Source organism: Crotalus tigris, unplaced genomic scaffold (assembly GCF_016545835.1).
Source record: "Crotalus tigris isolate CLP2741 ecotype Arizona unplaced genomic scaffold, ASM1654583v1 scf7180000017546.9332058, whole genome shotgun sequence".
Lineage (NCBI taxonomy): Eukaryota > Metazoa > Chordata > Lepidosauria > Squamata > Viperidae > Crotalus > Crotalus tigris.
The window spans coordinates 8,465,923-8,487,001 of record NW_024096465.1 but is presented as its reverse complement, the minus strand read 5'-3'; the positions used below and the strand labels follow the sequence as shown (position 1 = coordinate 8,487,001).

General features: G+C 42.7%; 1 protein-coding gene across 26 annotated transcripts in view; it reads left to right on the top strand.

Moving 5' to 3' along the window:
* USH2A (usherin) overlaps nucleotides 1–21,079 on the top strand; it is a 466,524-nt gene that overhangs the window by 167,278 nt on the left and 278,167 nt on the right. The window contains exon 31 of one of the 26 annotated variants that reach the window (XM_039336375.1): nucleotides 8,186–8,286. The exons of 24 other annotated variants lie outside the window; for them this stretch is intronic. In XM_039336375.1, coding sequence (XP_039192309.1) covers nucleotides 8,186–8,211 — 26 coding nt within the window. In that variant the 3' untranslated portion in view covers nucleotides 8,212–8,286. Of the gene's footprint in view, nucleotides 1–1,003; nucleotides 1,137–8,185; nucleotides 8,287–21,079 lie in introns of those variants that run through there. One more of the 26 variants, XM_039336369.1, reaches the window with a different exon arrangement.

Here is a 21,079-nt window from a genome sequence, read left to right as displayed (position 1 = left end):
AACTCTTTTTTTTTTCCTATTCATTTTCTTTTTTGTGAAATTTAGTTTGTTATCACTAATGTGAATGTTGGAATCATTTTAACATTAATTCTAAAACTGCAATATTTATATATTAGAAGGCTGAGTGGCAATCCTTTATAAGTAGGAGTTATATCACAGATGCTTTTTTTAAATTTCAGTATAATGGAACACTATTATTGTGCATGCTAAAGCACATCTCTCTAGCATATATTTAAGCTTATTTTACATTCAAGGAATATGCCCATAGAATGGAAGTGCTGGGCAATTGTCCAGGTGGTAGGGCAATTGCCCGTTCCCTCGTCGTTATTTGATTTTGTTGTTTTCAGTGTAGAAATACTGATCTAGAAATTGCCTATTGTAACTGGCAAATTGAGAAGAAATAATGATTAAGTTGAAAAGCTTATTCTATATGATGTAGCTGGAATGTCGGGTTATAATCCAGAAAAGTGTTTATTATAAAGGCAATGAAAACATAATGAGTATGATACACACTGGAATGGCAGTAAATCGAGGCTAGATTGATGGATGCACATCGATAGAAAGTAGATTAGGATAGATAGATAGATAGATAGATAGATAGATAGATAGATAGATAGATAGATAGATAGGCGGCAGGCAGGCAGGCAGGCAGGCAGGCAGATGATAGATAATTTGTGCTTGTTCATATAACAATTTGTTTTAATGGATTAGGCTTGTCTGTTTAGAAACAAGAAACATACAAAATATTAAAGGAATCTAAAATTGTGATTGAAGCAAGTCTGGATATAAGTTAAGCAAATGAGGGAATAGAAATAAGAAGTGCAGTGTTTCATCACAAGATTCATTCTCGGTCCTATGATATCTAACCAAGGCTTTATATGATCCAATGTGCTGTTTCCAATAACTTTCAGCAAAATTGAAGTTGTTCATAAAACCAGTATCTATTGATTATCATTGCCAGTGGATCTAACTTTAAACCTCTTTTTTACTAAAAAAAATATAGAGCAATGGACCACTTATCACTGCACTCCCTATTTATTAGGGAATACAGTATCGATCTAGCACTCATGAAGAATAAAATGCTAGATCAGCGGTCTACTATCCAGTCCTCTGGAATTGAAGAAAGAACTTTCTTTGTGGTATTGAGCCTTCTTGAAATAATGTAAGCTTTATTAGTTTGTTTTGCAAAGTGAATTTCAAATTTATAAGTCACCTTGAATGCCCTTTTCAGACCAAAAATAGAATCCAATGAATCTATTTAATCTTCTGCAAGCTTATCAATATTTTTTGCTCCACAATTTCCCAGACAGCTCTTAAAAATAAATGTTGCTTATATAAGGGATGGTGGTAGAAATTAGTATGTTAACTTTCCTTTGTGTAAATGTAGTAATGTAGTATTCATCTTTAAATTTCAAGGAGCGTATTTTTGACCAGTGGGAGATTTAAAGTACATGAGGCAATTTCTTATTGATTTAGAGAGATGGCAAAACCCAGGTGAAAAAGTTTGAGACTTTGAAAGCATAATGGTCAACTGAATGTTTTCCAAGGACTTTTCACTTCAGCTACCTGATTATACCAGTTTTACTTGCTGTTTGCTTAAATTCACATGAACAGACTTTTGTCAGCACAAATATTTGGAGAATGACAGTTCTGATATCTCCAAGATAATTCTGAACAAACATCAGCATTTTCTATTTATTGGTCACTCTTCCTCATTGATTGTATTCTTGGTTTAAATAGTATCAGTCATCAATTTTGGCAATCAGACAAACAGGTTTTGAAATTAAGTGACATTAAAGAAATGTACCTTATTTTCTAAACATTGGCTAGAATATAAAGAAAAACTGGACACCTGTTCTGCAAAATGTCATTGAAGTTCCCGTAAGTTTCAAACCAGATTTGATATGAAGCGGGGGGAAGGGGGGGGATGCTTGGGAAGCAAAAATGGAAACCACTTTATATAGTGGCTTATTCTTCATGACCTTAGTGGCTTAAATACCAAGTCAGTATTTAATCCCGGTCATGACTGGGATGGGCAGATATGGCGGGAGCCGAGGGGCAGGCCATCTTTGGGGAACGAGGGCTCGCTATGTTAGAGCGATTCCTTGTTCCAGCCCCTCAAAAGGCTCATCCTGTAGTACTGGTGATAGGGGAGTACAGGGCCCTGATTGCAGGCTGCTGTTGCTTAATGCCAGGTCCGTTGTCAGCAAAGCCCCCCTTGTCCGTGATTTAATATTGGACAGCGGGGCGGACCTGACATGTATAACTGAAACCTGGCTGGGCCCTGAGGGGGGTGTTTCCCTCTTGGAGATGTGCCCGGACGGGTTTGTGGTGCTTCATCAGCCTCGACATCAGGGCAGGGGTGGGGGAGTGGCAGTCATCGCTCGGAAGTCCTTGAGCCCTTGTGGGATTCCTGCCCCGGAGGTTGTTGAGTGTGAGTCCCTCCTATTGAAGTTGGGTTCACGGGTTCAGTTGGGCTTGCTGCTGACGTACCTACCTCCCAGCTGCGTTGCAACAGCCCTGCCTGCGTTGCTGGAGTCAGTAGCTGGGTTGGCGGTGGAGTTCCCCAGACTTATAGTACTGGGGGACTTTAATCTGCCATCACTCGGCGATCGCTCAGAGGCGGCGCAGGAGTTCATGGCTTCCATGGCAACCATGGACCTGACCCAGGTAATTCAGGACCCAACTCATAGGGGTGGTCACACACTCGACCTTGTGTTTATCTCGGGGCAATGGAGACATGATCTGGAACTAAGGGGAATAGAGATCTCGCCCTTGTCATGGACAGATCATTTCCTATTGAGGCTGGACTTCAGAGCATCACTCCCCCATTGCAGGGAGAGGGAGCCGACTAGGTGGTTCCGCCCCAGGCGCCTAATGGACCCAGATCGGTTCCAGGAGGAGCTTGGGGAAATACCTGACTCCCTTGTCCACAACTCGTCCGGGTCCCTGGTTGCGGCCTGGAATGAGGCGGCGTCCGGGGCCCTGGATCGAATTGCGCCTTTGCGACCTCTCTGTGGTGGTGGTCCCCGGAGGGCCCCTTGGTTTACTGAGGAGCTCCGGGAGATGAAGCGCCACAAGAGACGTCTAGAGCGACGTTGGAGGGCCAGTAACTCTGAATCTGACCGATCACTATTAAGAGCCTATCTTAGGACTTATTTAGTGGCGATAAGGGTGGCAAAGCGTGTTCACTTTTCCGCACTTATTGCATCCGCAGAATCTCACCCGGCCGCCTTGTTTAGGGTGACCCGCTCCCTTCTTAAAGTGGAGGAGGCAGAGGAACCCTTGCAGGGGACAGCTGAGGAGTTTGTTCAGTTTCTGTCGGACAAAATCGCTCAGATTCAGAGAGACCTGGACTCCGACTGGGCAGTGCCAGCCGAGTTGCCAGGGGCTGGTCTTAGTCATGTTATCTGGAGCGAGTTTGAGCCTGTGACCCCTGATGAAGTGGACAAGGCCATGAGGGCAATGAATGCCGCCACCTGTTTATTGGACCCGTGCCCCTCCTGGCTGGTTTCTGCCAGTAGGGAGGTGACACGAGCCTGGCTCCAGGCGATAATCAACGCCTCCTTGATGGAGGGGTCTTTCCCGCAACCTTTAAAGGAAGCGGTGGTGAGGCCCCTCCTCAAGAAGCCTTCCTCGGACCCAGCTGTTTTGAAGAACTTTCGTCCCGTCTCCAACCTCCCCTTTGTGGGGAAGGTTGTAGAGAAGGTGGTGGCGTCTCAACTCTTGCGATCCTTGGAGGAAACCAATTATCTGGACCCTTTTCAAACTGGTTTCAGGCCCGGCTACAGCACTGAGACTGCTTTGGTCGCACTGACCGATGACCTCTGGCGAGCCCGGGATAGGGGTTATTCCTCTATCCTGGTGCTTCTTGACCTCTTAGTGGCTTTCGATACCATCGACCATGGTATCATTCTGCGTTGTCTCGGAGAGGTGGGGGTGGGCGGCACCATATTGTGGTGGTTCTCCTCCTACCTCTCTGACAGGTCGCAGTCGGTGTTGGCGGGCAGACAGAGATCGACCCCTAGGCGCCTCGATTATGGGGTGCCTCAGGGCTCGGTCCTGTCCCCCCTCCCTTTTAACATCTACATGAAACCGCTGGGTGAGATCATTCGGCGACACGGGGTGAGGTATCATCAGTACGCAGATGATACCCAATTGTATATCTCCACCCCGTGTCCTTTCAGTGAAGCAGTCGACGTGATGTGCCGGTGCCTGGAAGATGTGAGGGTCTGGATGGGGGTGAACAGGCTTAGACTCAACCCTGACAAGACCGAGTGGCTCTGGGTCTTGCCTCCCAAAGGCCAACTGGATGGTCCATCTTTAGTCCTGGGGGGGGCAAATTTACCTCCCTCAGTGCAGGCATGCAACTTGGGTGTCCTCCTGGACTCACAGCTAAATTTGGAACAACATCTATCGGCTGTGGCCAGGGGGACCTTTGCACAGGTTCGCCTAGTGCACCAGTTGCGGCCTTATTTGGACCGGGAGGCTTTACTCACAGTCACTCATGCCCTTGTCACCTCAAGACTGGATTACTGTAACGCGCTCTACATGGGGCTACCCTTGAAGGGCGTTCGGAGACTGCAGTTGGTTCAGAACGCAGCCGCGAGAGCGATTGTGGGCGCGCCAAGGTACGCCCACGTGTCACCTATCCTCCGCGAGCTGCACTGGCTTCCTGTGGGTCTCCGGACGCAATTCAAGGTGTTGGTTATCACCTTCAAAGCCCTTCATGGCATAGGGCCAGGTTACTTACAGGACCACATTCTGCCGCACAGCTCCCAGAGACCGTGAGGTCCCATAGATTGGGCCTCCTTCAGGTCCCGTCGGCCAGACAATGTCGGCTGGCAGGCCCTTGGGGAAGGGCCTTTTCTGTGGTGGCTCTGACCTGGTGGAATCAACTTCCCCCCGAGGTTCGAACTACTCCCACCCTGCCGGCCTTTAAGAAAGCCGTTAAGACTCTCCTGTTCCGGCAGGCCTGGGGCTGATGTCCCCGGGGGGCCGGGATATGATCGGACTCGCGGTATGACTGGATTATTTTATTCTTTTATGACTGTTTTTAACCTTGTACGCCGCCCTGAGTCCTTTGGGATTGGGCGGCATATAAATATTTGTAAATAAATAAATAAATAAATAATAAAATTCTCCTATCGGTTGACATATGCAAACTGAGTGTGAGCTCCTATTTCTGAAGAGAACTTCCAATGATAGGAAATCATGGACACAAGGTTAATTGTAAATCTATTCCTAATGCCACACTCATCTTTTAAGAACTATAATAGGTACCAAGTCTTCAGATCTTGTGCCCTCCACACAGCAACTCTAATTCTTTCTCGCAATAGAGGATGCCAGGAGAGACATCCTATGCAAGTGAGCAAGGAAGAGAAAAAATGAAAACACGCATACAACTTATTTAACCATTATTTGATGAACAGATCAGAATTGGATGGGTTCACCTATTGTACAAAGCCAGAAACATTAGACATTGTAGTTTCATGGAATGTGTGTTCACAGCCAAAGTAATAATAATTTCTGTAACTGTCTCCCATAGCTCCCCTCCATTAACTCATTCATACCTACAGAAATTCTCTCTCTCTCTCCTATCTATCATCTGTCTTTCTGTCTGTCTGTGTATCTATCTGTCTGTCTGTCTGTCCGTCCGTCCGTCCGTCCATCCGTCCGTCCGCCCGCCCGCCCGCCCGCCCGCCTGCCTGCCTGCCAGTCTGTCTGTCTGTCTATATTTCATTCATCCATCCATCCATCTATCCATCACATAACATTCTTCCATAGCTAATAAAATGTTTCCTCATTCCTTACAAACAATACTTCTAGATCAGGGAAGATGTGATGCATTTTTCACACTTTATTATATACTTTCCTACAAGTAAAGAATCCATCTGATGTCTTTTCTATGCATTTTATGAGAAAGAACCAATAATAGGGACCATTTTCTTCTACCTTGGATTTTTGAATTCCTTCACAGTTACAGACTTTGTGATAAACAATTAGGTAGCATACCTTGTACTGAAAACACTACTTTGCTGCTTGTAGAACAAATGAAGAAACTTTCTGACAATCCTCCAATATTGTCCAACAGCAGTATGGGATATTGAGAGAATCCTTGGGTCTATGCTGTTTGATTTGTTGCTGCTGTACCAACCTCCTTGCCCCACAATGATATTTGTCTTTGAGCTGCTGGTTTCCATCGCAGCATTGCAATGAAGTCCCCAAGAACTTGAGACCTCAATACATACTGGGGGTTACAGAATGTATCTAGTTTTTATCTCAGTATACTATAATATGATCTGGGTATAGATGACATTTCCAAAAGTCCCTCGCCATGATCAGATCACTCTCTAGTTCCTTTAGAGCAGACATATTAAACTCAAGGTTCATGGGCCATATTCTACCCTTGATGTGCTTAGATCTGTTTAGATCTGGCCCTCAAGCAGACTAGTAGGAGGTGATTGAATAAGTAATGTGTGTGAGGGGGAGTGAGCTGAAGCGGTGGTAGTGCCAGAGAGGCCTGGGCAGAGTCAGCTGCACCTGCAGTGTTCTGGGGCTTTGCTGAGGCCCTGGGATCAGCCCCAGCTGATTGGGGCTTCCAGCCGCCTCAGGGGTGGCTGGCAGCAGCACACAGTCTTTGGGGGAAAAGTCAGCTGGAGATGCGGGGCTGCCAGGGTTTGGCAGGGCCCCAGAATCAGTGCATGTGCTGCATGGAAAAGGTCAGCTGGGCAGTGAGTGAATGCATGGGGAGGAGAGGATATAAAAAGAGGGGTTTGGGCAGTAAGGAGGAGGATTGAGGGGGAAGAGAGGGTGATAGGGAGGAGATGAGAGATGTTGGTGGGGCAAGTGTGATAGAGAGAAGAGGATAGAATAGGAGAGGCTTCTGTGGGGCAAGCCTGAGGGAAAGAAGGGGACAGCAACTGGCCCTTTGGGGGTAACCATAATGCTGATTGCGGTCTTCAATGAAATTGAGTTTGACACCCCTGCTTTACAGTTTACAGTATTGGCACTGCCTTTTTCTTCAGGAAAGTATATTTATATTGGTCTGCTAATGTGATCCAGAGGAGCCTGTGTTTCTCCTGTGTATCTGATGGGCAGTTTGACTGATGGTTTGGTATTGGAAATGTCACAAGGCACTTTTGCTCTTATACCTCAATGTGCATTAGTCTCAAACTACTGGCTTTTGGAAGAACTTAAAAAAGGAAACACCAAAAGAGATACCTAGAATATCATTGAAGAAAAGTAAATATTGAATTTGATCAGAGGCAAGCACATATTAGGATTACATTGTGATGTAGTTTTCTCATGTTGCCAGCCAGAAGCTCTCTTCAACAGGACCAGTATCCTGAAAGAGAGGAATAGGTCACAGGATCACCTGCAGATTTACTGAGACTTGGACAATGCCTAGGCAAGTTCTAGTGAAGTTACAGAAGAAACCTTTTATGTGGTTATCCGGGATATATTTGAAACTAACTTTGGAGGAAGTAGACAGAATCCTAAGTGTTCAAAGTTGAGCATCCTTTTATTAAATCCATATCTCCCCTGTTGGGTGAGGGCCACCATGGAGGGCCACCAAGGAGATAATATATGGTTAGGTCCATGCTGAAACATCTGCTTCAATAAGAAACTGGGTATTTCTCTAAAGAGTAATGAACACCTTGATGGATAAGCCATTATTCCCAGAATAATGAAGCAAGAAGCACAATTTAACTCCTCCTAGCTGAGGAGCAGAAGAAAACAATTTGGAAATCTCCTTAGTGTCACAGGAGTGGGGAGGAAGAAAAGCACTGTTAGACTATCTTGGTCTGATATAGTGATTGTTCTGTTCTGTGTGTTGGTAAGGCATTGAGACGAGGCAGGAGTAACAATAGTTGCTTCTTTATTCAAGCTTCAACAGATCAACACAAAATGGCACGGATCCCTTTTATACCCTTTTGCATGGAACAGCGTCAACCAATAAATGCAACGCATTTTCCCGCTTTGCGCGTGCGCAATAGGCTGGAGACAGCCTGTCTGGTCCAGGCAGGCCACGTGGTCTGCCCAGGTTCCTATGCAGTTTCCTGCACCTGCTCTGCAATCACAGGCCAAAGACATAACACCCCTCCCCTCTTGGTTCAAAAAAATAGATACTACTATTTCAGTTACTACAAGGTTACTCTTTTGAGCATTTTTTTATTTCTAGGAAACCTATGCCTGCCAGCTTACTGACAGGAACCTTACATAATCTTGTAAGAACTTTGGAGGGCGTCTGACCCACTCTGAGTGTCTTGGAGCTGCTGCAAGTGCCCAGTCTGCAAGCTCACCTGCCAGACTCAGCAGACCGGGACTTTGAGGCCTGATTGATGCGGGTGAACCTGGATCTTGCTGGCTGGCCTGGTCCGGTAGGCCCAACCCTTTGTCCATTTGACTTCGGCTGGCTCTTCCCGGTAAGCCCAGACCAGAGTTCCTTGGTGGGGTGGAATTCCCCAGATCAGTGAGAGATCCTGATTGGGAGCACTGTCCCGTAGGCAGAAGGCCTGAAGTAGGTCTGGCCTGAAAAGCTGATCATGTGCAATGTCCCATGGACCCAGTGCCAGAGTCAGGAGCCGCCTCGTTGGCAAAACCCCTATTTGGAGAATGCAAACCCCCACTTTTGCAGAGAGACTAAGATCCACGATCGTGATCATGGTCCTCCTCCCCCCCTGAGAGCAGAGTCAGGAGCTAAAGGGTGACTAGGTAGCCTTCATCACAGCTGGTCAATGTGCCGATGCAGAACACGACCATCTTCCAAGGCCACTTCATATAACAGTAGCCCAGTGACCTTGCAGACCAAGAGATGTCCAGGGCCATAGTTCCTTGCCCAAACCGGATCGCCCACCTGTAGTCTCCTCGGTGCCTGTGGCTGTGACACCTGTGAAGCCACCCGGTCTAGGTGCAATCTGTCTAGTTTAGTGATGAGTCAGCGACCCCAACGGAATTCAGCTGGGCTCTTACCTATAGCTGTGCAAGGTATAGTGAGGTGGCAAAGAAGAAAATCAGCTAACCTGTGGTGCCAGCTCCCATGAGTGAGCCTCTTCAAGGCATCTTTGGTTGTGCACACCATGCACTCAGCTTGACTGTTGGAAGCCCGATGAAAGGGTGCCGAAGTAGCATGACAAATCATGTTGGATTTCAGGAAAGCCTGGAACTCCGCAGAGGTGAATTGAGAACCGTTGTCAGAGACAAGAACATCTGGCAGCTCCTGAGAGGCCAAGATCCCCCTCAGCACCTGGATGGTCCTGGCAGTAGTCGTGGTGGACACTGGAATGACCTCTAGCCATTTAGAATGACTGTCCACAACGAGGAAGAATTGCCCCTGAAAGGGGCCAGTGTAGTCGATATGAACCCTCGACTAAGGAGCATGTGTGTCCTCCCATCTATGCACAGGAGCCTGTGGCATTTCAGGCCTGGACTGTTGGCAAATGTGGCACCCCCGGACCTGGGTCTCAATTTCCTTATCAAGCCCAGGCCACCAGAGATAGCTGCGCACAAGCACCTTCATCCGGACTATTCCCGGATGTCCCTCATTCAGAGATTACAAGACTCTAGTCCTCAATGAGGTTGGGATCACTACCCTGCTACTCCACAGGACACAACCCTTAAAGGTGAAAAACGCATGCTTCCTTTTCCAGAAACTCTGGAAGTTGGTGCCAGGACACGTGTCAGGCCAACCTGACAGCACCCAGTTCAACACGTGTTATCAGTGGCTGATTATGCAGCCACATCCTCTGCATTGAGGGGGAGACTCAGACAAATCCTGGATAGCCATGATGTGGTTAGCTGGAGCAGGATCTGATTCTTCAAACTGTAGAGGCAATTACTGAGGCCATCTGCATGGCCCATTTCTTTGCCTGGTTTGTGATCAAGGGAGTAGTCATATGCAGAAAGGAAAATTGACCACCTCAACATTCTAGGAGAAATTATGTGTGGGGTTTGCTTGTTCATTGTGAACAACCCCAACAGTGGCTTGTGGTCTGTAAAGACCATGAAGTGGCGACCATACAAAAAGTCATGGAACTTTTTTATGCCAGCCATTATGATCAAGGCTTCCCTGTCTATCTGTGCATAATTACGCTCAGCAGAAGACAGAGTCCTTGAATAATAGGCTACAGGAACGTGTGTTCCAGCAGCCTTGAGGTGACTTAAGACAGCCCCAATCCCATAAGGGAATGCATCGCAGGCTATACACCAGCAGCTGCTCATTGAAATGAGCGAGAACAGCATTTGAAGACAACAATGCCTTGACCTTAGCAAAACTCCTTCGTGGACTTGTGTCCACTTCCATGGAGCCTGTTTATCCAAGAGCCAGTGTAATGACTCTGCCACTGCAGCCTTGTGAGGAAGGAAGGAATGGTAAAAATTTAGAAGCCCAAGGAAGGCTTGAAGCTCGCTCTTCGACTTGGGACTTGGGGCCTGCTGAATCGCTTTGAGCTTAGATTCAGCAGGATGGATGCCTTCGGTATCTATGCAAAACCCTAGGAATTCAGTGGAAGTTACTACAATTTTGCATTTCTCCTGCTTCAGTTTCAGCCCCGCTTCGCGGAACTGCAGCAAAATGGACCAAAGTTTTTCAGCCAGGTTTTCAATTGATTCCCCTGCGATGAGGACATCATCGAAATATGGGCAAACTCCTGGAATGTTATGAAGCGTTCGCTCCATCGCGTTTTGAAAAATGCCAGGAGCTATTTTAACCCCGAACTGCAATCTTCTGAATTTGAAAGCTCCCTGGTGCGTTATGATCGTCTAGGCCTCTGCCGTTGCATCATCAACTTGTAGCTGTTGATAGGCCTGAACCAAACTGAGTTTGGTGAAAACTTAGCCTCCTTTAAGTGAGGCCAAAATGTGGCTCATCACAGGCACCAGATAAGAGTGCTGCTGTAACGTTTTGTTTAGCGTGCATTTATAGTCAGCACAAATGCGGACTTCCCTGTTGGCCTTGAGTGGCATGACTATGGGTGTTTCCCATGGACTGCTATCCACAGTTTCCAAAATACCTTGCTGTAGCAGTTTATCCAGCTCAGCATTTATCTTTTGCTTAAGTGCAAAGGGCACCCGATGAGGCTTAATCCTAATCGATGCAATGCAGGGATCTAACTGCAAAGCAATTGGAGGCCCCTTGTACGACCCTAGTTCTGGGCTGAACACATCAGCAAACTTTCGCAAGACCTGCCGTTTGCAAGCTGTGTAGCCCAGTCACTTGAATCCCAAGTGCCTCGAACCAATCGAGTCCGATTAGACTCACGCGGTCACCCTCAACCACAACAATGTCCAGAAACCCTTCAAATTTCCTACGCTCCACTTTGAGCATGGCCTCCCCTTTCACACTGACTTGGGAGGTCTGTTAAGATAAGATTTGACTGCCTGAATTTAACTCTCTGGCCACTTCTACAGCAGATCTGTTTGAGGGTGTTCTGGGAAATGATTGACAGAACTGAACCCATGTCCAGCTCCATTGTTAAGGGGACCCCCTGCAATTTGACATCAATATGCAGCTTCTTCTTCAATGGCCGGTAGGCCTCTGTTCTCAAAACATTCCTACAGGATGCGCAGAAACCCACCCTATTCTGGCTGAGGACCCTGATACCTTTCTGAGGCAATTCTTCTGATGGATGGTCTTTCTTGCAACCCAAACAGATGGCTGCTATGTGGCCTTGCCGGCCACACGCCTGGCAAATAGCAGAGTGAAAACAGCAGTCGGAGTGCTTGTGGCGTCCTCCACATCCAAAACACTGAGGGAATAGAATTGCCTTGTCAGCTCGTTCTTGGGGCCTTCTCTCTGCTGGCTGCTGCAGATGGTTGACCGCATTTTCGGAATCCAGTTCAGATACCTCTTGAGCAACCTCTTGATGGACTGAGCTTGAACTCGTAGGGTTCTTGGAAAGCCGCAAGGCCTTAACAGCTTCTTCCACTGCTTCATCGGCCGTGATCTCCCTCAGTGCATCTTGGAAGGAAACGTCTTCCTTTGCAAAAATCTTTTGTTGCAGCTCTCAGCTCCTCAAGCCACAAACTAGCCAATCTCATAGCCGTTCTTCTAAGTCTTTGAACTCACAGGGCCTTGCAGCTTGATGCAGAGCAGCAATAAAGTCTGCAGCAGACTCTCCTGGATGTTGGTTCTGCTGCTCAAATGCATGATGCCATGCAATCACCAATAGCTTTGGTTCAAAATGTTCCTTTAACATTTTCTTCAGCTCTGTATAAGCGATAGATTCCAAAGGTGCTGGGGCAACCAAATTTTCAGCAACATCAAATGTCTATTGCCCACAGACACACAGTAACATTGCGGCTTTGAGCCCATCCTCCCAAACATGGTTTACCCTAAAGTAATTTTCTACTCTGGCAACGTATGAGCTCCAACATTCAGGGTGCGCTGTATTGAATTCGGACAGATGTCATATCTTAGCCATCGTTTCTTCTTGGAGGCCTCGTTCAATGCCTCATGCTTCTTAGGCTTGCGAAGGGGTTCCAGGACGAATCTTGCCAGCATCTTTGCACTGGCAGGCAGAGTCATACAAGTTGGAATGCCGAACGTTCAAGCACTTCGGCCTCCCATGGTGAGTCAGCCTAGTATTCTTTTGTTGTTTCCTTGCAGCACGATCCCATCCTCATCGCCAATGTTCTGTTCTGTGCATTGGTAAGGCATTGAGACAAGGCAGGAGTAACAACAGTTGCTTCTTTATTCAAGCTTCAACAGAACAACACAAAATGGCGTGGATCCCTTTTATACCCTTTTGCAGGGAACAGCGTCAACCAATAAATACAACATATTTTCCTGCTTTGCGTGTGTGCAATAGGCTGGAGACAGCCTGTTTGGCCCGGGCAGGCCATATGGTCTGCCCGGATCTCTCTGCAACTTCCTGCACCTGCTCTGTCAATCACAGGCCCAGGACATAACAGTGATGATGATAGATCCTCAATTACTTGAAGAGGGTTTTCATTGAGGGATGTTTCATTTTTAATCCTGAATGTGGTTGCACTTTTCTCCTTTAAAAAAAGTGTTTTAAATCTTCTTGTGGCCCCTTTTAAAATCCACAAACATGTTACGTATAATATTTTATAAATTAATAAATTAGAATGTTGCATGTCTAGTAGGGTTAACTTTTCATGCTGTATACACAGTGCCTCTTAGAGTTTCTAATAAAATAATGCTTCTTATAGGAAACCTTGTAAGTAGAATTTAGGGGTGTGTGTGTATGTGTGTGTATATTTATGTATGTATGTATGTATGTATATATATATATATATATATATATATACACACACACACATACATACACACACATAAATTATCTATCTATCTATCTATCTATCTATCTATCTATCTATCTATCTATCTATCTATCTATCTATCTATCTATCATATATATATAAAGAGTTGCTCAAATTTTAGCAGCCTGAGATTTCTTCTTTTGCCTGCCATAGCAGGTTGATTGCAAAGCAATTTGCACAGCTGGTTGGGCCTGCAGGTGCTTGGAAATGTGTTAGATAGGTGACCGCCTACTAACGTGTGAGTTAATGTGGTGGACAGGGAAAATCTCAGAGGAATTGAAATTCTGTTGGTTGTTAACTCAGGTTGTGCCAATAAATCAGAAAACCATATGGGTAGGATTACTTGTATTAGAAGCATTTGTTTCCTTGATGGAAAAAGATTATATTAGCTTGAAAAATACATTTTATTGTTGTTAATGTAAAGGCTGCAAATCATATATATGTGCACTGTATTTTCTAACACAGAAAAGATAGTAGTTATTTCTGAAGTAAAAATATGGTTTGCCCTTTTCATTTTGCATTTCATTTTCAACTTAGATCTTCCATGCTTACTTTTTTTTATACTCTTAGCAGGGAAAATATACTCATATGAAAGCCTTGATATTTTCATCTTACAAGGCCAAAAACTCTGGGGGGTTTCCTTTCTTTATTCAGCATCTTCTAAAAAATGATAATAAGGAAAGAAATACTTTAATTTCTTGTGTACATTTAATGTTTTATATTTCAGGTTTAGACAATGAATTTCAGAGATGCTTCTGAAAACAAAGATTTGCAGTGTGGGATAGAAATAGATGCACTATTTCTTCATTTAAAAATAATGTGCAAACTGCAATTAAAAAGCAAATCACATGGATTTTTGTAGCTGTTGTTCATTAATGGCTGTGCATCTTCTAGAGTGTCAACAAAGTACAGGCAAAATGAAGAGAGGTTCACAAATACTGCATCATAAAGCACATATTGCATGGAATCTGCTGTCATAAGATGTAATGGCAGCCACCGACATTGGTGATGTTAAAAGATTAGACAGATCCATAGAAAGAAAAGCTATCAGTAGCCTATATGTAGCTATCAGAACTACTAGTCATTACAGCTATATATACCCAGCTACTAGAGACCTCTGAATATATATATCAGTCATTCAAGCGCACAAATACAAGGATTCTGTTTAATTCATGTTCTGCTTTTAGGCTTTTCCTAGGTAACTAGGTGTATTCTTTTTTTAATTTCCCCCCATTTTTCAATATACAACTCAAAGTGACAAACATACGAATATTTCTTCCTCCTCCTATTTTCCCCACAATAACAACCCTGTGAGAGAACATGACTGGTCCAAAGTCACTCAGCTGGTTTTCCATTCCAAAGGCAGGACTAGAATTTACAGTCTCCTGATTTCTAGGCCAATATCTTAATCACCAGACCAAACTGACTCTCTTGGTGAGTGGGACCATAATCTGATCTAAATTACGGTATGTGGTCTAAGTGTAGACTGCCAGCATCATTTTGTTACCTTCTTCCTTCATCAAATAAAATATCTTTAAATGAATTTCAGCCATTCTGAGACAACAATGAAGGACAAATGAAATTGGGATTGAAACATAACAGCGGTGCATTTGTATGCAATGATTCTAGCAAGCCCCACATATATGGGTATATGGTATCTGCTGAAGAGTCATATGTTTATATGCCAAAGGGGGTAATAGTTTTCCTGAATACTTTTTCTGGACTTTTCTCAACCTGAACATTGCTTCTTTTGCAAATAAGATTTCAAGCCTCAGTGAACTAGATATGCAACCAGACAGGTGGAAAAAAGCTTTTCCTGCTTGGTGCTCAATATTTAGCATTATGTTATCTAATACACACTCTAACAACTGGTATTCCCAAATCAAAATTCTCACATTTATTTATTTTCCTCCATGCAGGTACTTGCATCCTACTAGTTGTACCCTGTTTCAACATTTCTAATGCCTATGCAAATAAAGTTTATTGAATGACTTCATATTTGGATTGAAATAACTCAGACCGCTCTGTTTATATTATTTAGGAAAGTTTTAGATTGCTGTTTGCTATAAAACTATCAGGGTAAAGCACACCAAAATAATACAGTAATGAATACTATAAAATGTAAGTAAATGTCTTTTTAAAAAAAGAAAACCTCACAACCACATCGCAACCTCTTTCTGATTTGTGTGGAAAGATGCTGTGTTCCACTCTCTTTATCTAAGGACATATTAGGAGTTAAATAATTTCACGTGCTATGCCATTATTGTGCCTGTTTCTACCCATTTTTTAGTGACATTCTCAGCAGCAAAAATACATTCTTCAGTAAAGAAAATGTGACAGTCTGATACATTCACTGAGAAGAGATTTCCTATAACATTTTCTCAAATGTGTAAAGTTAGAAAATGTCAGGAAATAATCTTTGATTTCAATATTTACAAAAGACACAATCTTATGTACTCTGCAACCCTAACCAGTTACAGAATTCTAATTCTAATCATTCTAATTATAGCTTGAGGATCAGCCAATTCAGGCTTCCCAGAGTACACATTGATCCATTTGATGGAGTTAAAGAACACCTCTAGAAGGAAAGCAACAGATCTATGGATCCATAGAATGAATTTGCTATGGGGGCCTCCAATGCTACAAATATTCGGTGCAGGGGTTTGTTTTTGCTTCCTGCCTCAGTATCTTCCAATCTCAGTTTTTGAGCAAGGGAGTATTATAACAGACAACTTTATTGGGCAGATCGGGTTGCCAATAAACCACTTAATTAATAATTGCAAGCTTTCTTTCTTAGTTGTTCACTGCTAAATTACCTGCATTTTTATATGGAGTGGGGCAACTCTCATCTACAACTGTAGCTCAATTGGAGAGATAAATTAATTTGATTTAAGGAGCTACAAACAAATATATCCCCTGTGTATCCTGAGCTCAAAAACACTTTTTTGCCTTCGAATCTGAAACACTTCATAGCCCTGTTAACAAGGTATCAAAGTTTTTATTCAGCTCCATTTTGTCTGCTCAATATCATCATCAGCAGCAGCAGCAGCACAGCAACACCATCATCATCATCTCCTCCTCCTCCTCCTCTTGGTCTGAACAGTAATCTCCTAATCTATGAGTTCTAGAAATGTTTTAAATAAGACCTAAATATTCTAGAAGAATTTAAGTCTCTTGACTCTTTATGTTTATGAATACCAATCGGTCAGAGAACCAGTTTGGTGCAGTGGTTAAGGCACAAGTCTAAAAACTGGGAGACTATAAGTTCTAGTACAGTCTTAAGGACAAAGACAACTGGGTGATCTTGGGCCAATCTCTATCCCTCAGCCTTAGGAAGAAGGCAATGACAAAGCATTTTCAAAAACTTGCCAAAAAAACCTGTAGGGACTTATCTTAGCCTTTGCCAGAAGGCAAAACTGACTTGAAAGTACACCCGCATGCATGCAGGCACACACACACAAATAGAATACATACAAATCCATCATCTTTAAAGTTCCAATTGATGCATCTTAAACATCTAACAACATTTGATTTTTACTGATTCTATCATAAACAGCCTTAAAATTTTGTTGTCACAGTCAAACAAACATAAAGTCAGTTTTAGCATAAAAGGAAAATTGAATTTCTCTGGCCATAGCTTTTGAGCTACCAGATAATCTAATGTTAATGCAGCAGAAGATACAGTGTCAGAGCAGGGTCAAGAGTGGCACCCTAGAACTTGCCTCTAATCTTCTAGTGATGGAAAGGAGCACTTTGAAAGTGCATTCAATAAGCATAAAGTAAACATTATTGATGTTTTCAAAGTGTTAGGATCCCATGTAATGCAGGAGTGTTGGCATCTCTATTAAGCTCTTTGGCACCAGCTGATCTGGAGATCTCACCACTAAGCGCTAATGCATTTTGCATTAACGCTTAACACTGACAAAGTGTGATTCACTTACCACAGTATGGTAGGGTAAAGAAAAGAGAAGCAACAATATGTTTCAGCTATCTGCATTTAGCAAATAGATTAATCACCTATCTAAATGTGACATTTGTATGGTTTTGGAACACATCAGAAGAAGCTATTTAATTTATAATGGATTATCTTTGGGAGTTTAATTTTATTTAATGTACTAATTTTATTGTACCTGATATGTTTAAAGTAGAAAACTTTAACTTTCCAGACTCTTTATGTTTATCCATATCCATATCCAGGAAGAGGAAAGAGGAGAAAGTGTCTTCTGAACTCAAGTGACATCTTTTAATTTTCCATTGTATTGTGCATGATTTATAGTCTAAATATACTATTCCTTTGGAAGCATTAGTCTTGTTTTCTTAACACGTGTTAGGAAGAATTTAATTTGGTGTTCATTTTTAATTCACATTCCCAGGTATAATTTAAGTGAGTATCACCAGAAAGTGCATTTCTCCAAATTCTGCCATGCAGTTTTGGGCTCAAAGTTTGCAAATACATTGTGCTTTTTGTAAAAATATGCACACAAAGTCCAAATGTCTGTATATGTCTCTTTTGAAAAGTACCAGGTTGATGTAGAAATTGAATGAAAAACATATACAAACTGTCAAACTGGATCAAAAATAGAATGTTATCTATATTGTGCTTCAGCTTTCCATTCTACAGTATGATTTCCCATGATAAACCAGATCATTATCGTGTCACTAGATGTTGGTTTTCATAAATATTGTGGGAGTGATGGTGAATATCTTTTTCAAGTCCAACTATACCTGTTGCTCCTGCAAATACCTAAGGGATATTTAACAGACCCTCCCTGTTAATTTTCCTTACAATCATGTAACACATGATGATTACTGCAATTGTTTCCAAGGATAACTAGTTTGTTTGTTTGTTTGTTTGTTTGTTTGTTTGTTTGTTTGATTATGTTCCATCAAGTCAGTGATGAATCTTAATAATCCCATACAATAGATAGATTTTTCTCCATGAGAATCTGTCTCTAACCTGGTATTTCAGGTCTTCTAATGATGCATCCACTGCCACTGTAGTTAAGTGCATCCATTTTGCTTGAGTATTCTCTTCTCTTTCCTGCCAATTCTCCAAGCATCATGGCCTTCTGTAGAGAGCTAGGTCTTTCTTTACATAAGGTGTCTGAAGTAGGATATTTTGAGCCTGATCATTTGTGCCTCTAATTAGAATTCTGGATTGAGTGTATTGAGATCAACTATAATAACAAAATCTTGCAAGTCTGATTGTGCTATACCTCCTCCTCCTCCTCCTTACATTCCAGTGAATTAGGGAGCATCTGTCTGGGCTGCTTCCAAATGTCATCTCGATGTTCTCGACTTAAAAAATGCTTCATACTTTTTTGCCTAGGCAACCAAGCTTGTATATATCTCTGTCAAGGTCATCTTCCTTGTTCTCTACATGAAGCCCCAACTCTGATTTTTGTTAGCTCAACTGTTACTGAAGTCTGGGCAAACAATTCACTTGATCATTTTGAATCAGACCAATTATTTAACTGAATGACTTTTTCTGTAAATAGTATTTTTCAGTTTGTTGAGATAAGTGAATCATATACCCCTACATATAGTCCCATCTCCTAGCCTGGTCCAGTGTGTGTGTGTGTGTGTGTGTGTGTGTTTTTGCAGAATTTTGCAGAATTAAATAGAGATATCACAAGTTATTGTTCATATTGTCATCATTCTGTTTAACTCACAAGTAATATTTAGATTTTCACATGTTTTAATTTATTTTGATTTTACAACTATATAGATTGTGTCACAAGCATTGTATTTCAAAACAATCTTTAACAATTGTTTGGTACTCTTAGCATTAGCACTCTTAGCAAAGTTTTACATTTAGGCAGGAAAAATCAAAGGTATAAGTATAAATAGGGCAAGATCTGGCTTAAAAACAGTAAGTGTGAGAGGGACCTTGGAGTCCTAGTGGATGATCACTTAAGCATGAACCAGCAGTGTGCAGCAGCAATCAAAAAAGCTAATACAATCCTGGGTTGTATAAACAGAGGCATAGAATCAAGATGACGCGAGGTATTAGTATCGCTTTATAAAACCCTAGTAAGACCACACCTGGAATATTGCAGCCAATTTTGGTCACCATATCACAAAAAAGATGTTGAGACCTTGGAAAAAATTCAGAGAAGAGCAACTAAGATGATCAAAGGCCTGGAGACTAAAACATATGAAGAATGGCTATGGGACTTGGGTTTGGCTAGTCTAAAGAAAAGAAGAAATAGGGGAGACATGATAGCAGTGTTCCAGTATCTGAGGGGCTGCCACAAAGAAGAGGGGGTCATGTTATTCACCAAAGCACCAGAGGGCAGGACAAGAAACAATGGTTGGAAACTGATCAAAGAGACAAGCAACCTGGAATTAAGGAGAAACTTCCTGACAGTGAGTACAATTAACCAGTGGAATAGCTTGCCTCCAGAAATTGTGGGCGTTCCAACACTGGAGATTTCAAAAAAGAGGCTAGACAGTCACTTGTCTGAGATGGTATAGGTTCTCCTGCTTGAGCAGGACTAGAAGACTTCCAAGGTCCCTTCCAGCTCTATTCTATTCTATTCTATTCTATTCTATTCTATTCTATTCTATTCTATTCTATTCTATTCTATTCCATTCCATTCCATTCCATTCCATTCCATTCTATTCTATTCTATTCTACTCTACTCTATTCTATTTTTTCAAATCATTTTTTAATATTCCTAACAGAAAATTATCAAACAAACACATCTCTCTAGTTCTGCAAAAAATCAGGATGATTATGAGATGGACTGTGTGGAAAGTTTTGCAGGACCTCTTTTGTGTAGCACCTGAGTGGCAAACTTATGTTGCTTTCCCTCTGTGCCCCTCCAATGACAAGGGCAATCAGCAGAACATACTGTAGATTCCTGGACTTCCACTTAAAAACTAAGGGGACTGCTCTACCAAAAAAAAAAAAAAAGCCATTTTTCTTCTCTATAAGTTTAGTAAGCTACTTTTTTTCCTCCCTCAGCTGCCAACCAAGCTGTTTGGCTAGCTTCTGCTGTAATCGGTTCCCCTTCATTATGTTAATCTGTGGGCGGAAAGATTTCTGTCATCTTCAAATCACTTGTACAGCAATGGTAAACACCTTGGCCTGTCTGTAATTGGACAGGTGTCTGCATTTGTGTCACCCTAGCTTTTAATTCAATTAAAGAACTGGCTGTTCTGCTCTCATTACTTCCTCATTTGCTCAGCACTCCAGTCAGTCACTGAAATTTATACTCAGCGCCTGCCTATCCTGCACATAAAGGTAGCCCCCACTATCATCATCACTGAGGTATCACACGTGCTAATTTATAATGGAGCACACTTAATTATACATTGTTATGAAAATATTCTAGAATGATGTTATAACATCTTTGAGAAAAACAACTCACTATAAAATGTTTACTATAAAGCATAATTGTCCATCAGTTATAAGAGCTGAGTGAATACTGAGAGGTGTCCTTGAATATTGTGGCCCATTCTGTGTTGGTTAAGCCTACCCAGGAAAGCCCACATGTTGGAGCTCACCAGAAATGTGCATGGAGTTACACTTAGTTATACTCTGCATAGTATTTGTATTATAATAGAATAAACCTAGAACTAAGGAGAAACTTCCTGACAGTTAGAACAATTAACCAGTGGAACAACCTGCCTCCAGAAGTGATGAATGCTCCAACACTGGAAGCTTTTAAGAAGAGATTGGACAGCCATTTGTCTGAAATGGTATAGGGTTTCCTGCCTGAGCAGGGGGTTGGACTAGATAACCTCCAAGATCCTTTCCAATTTTATTATTATTGATCATCGCACA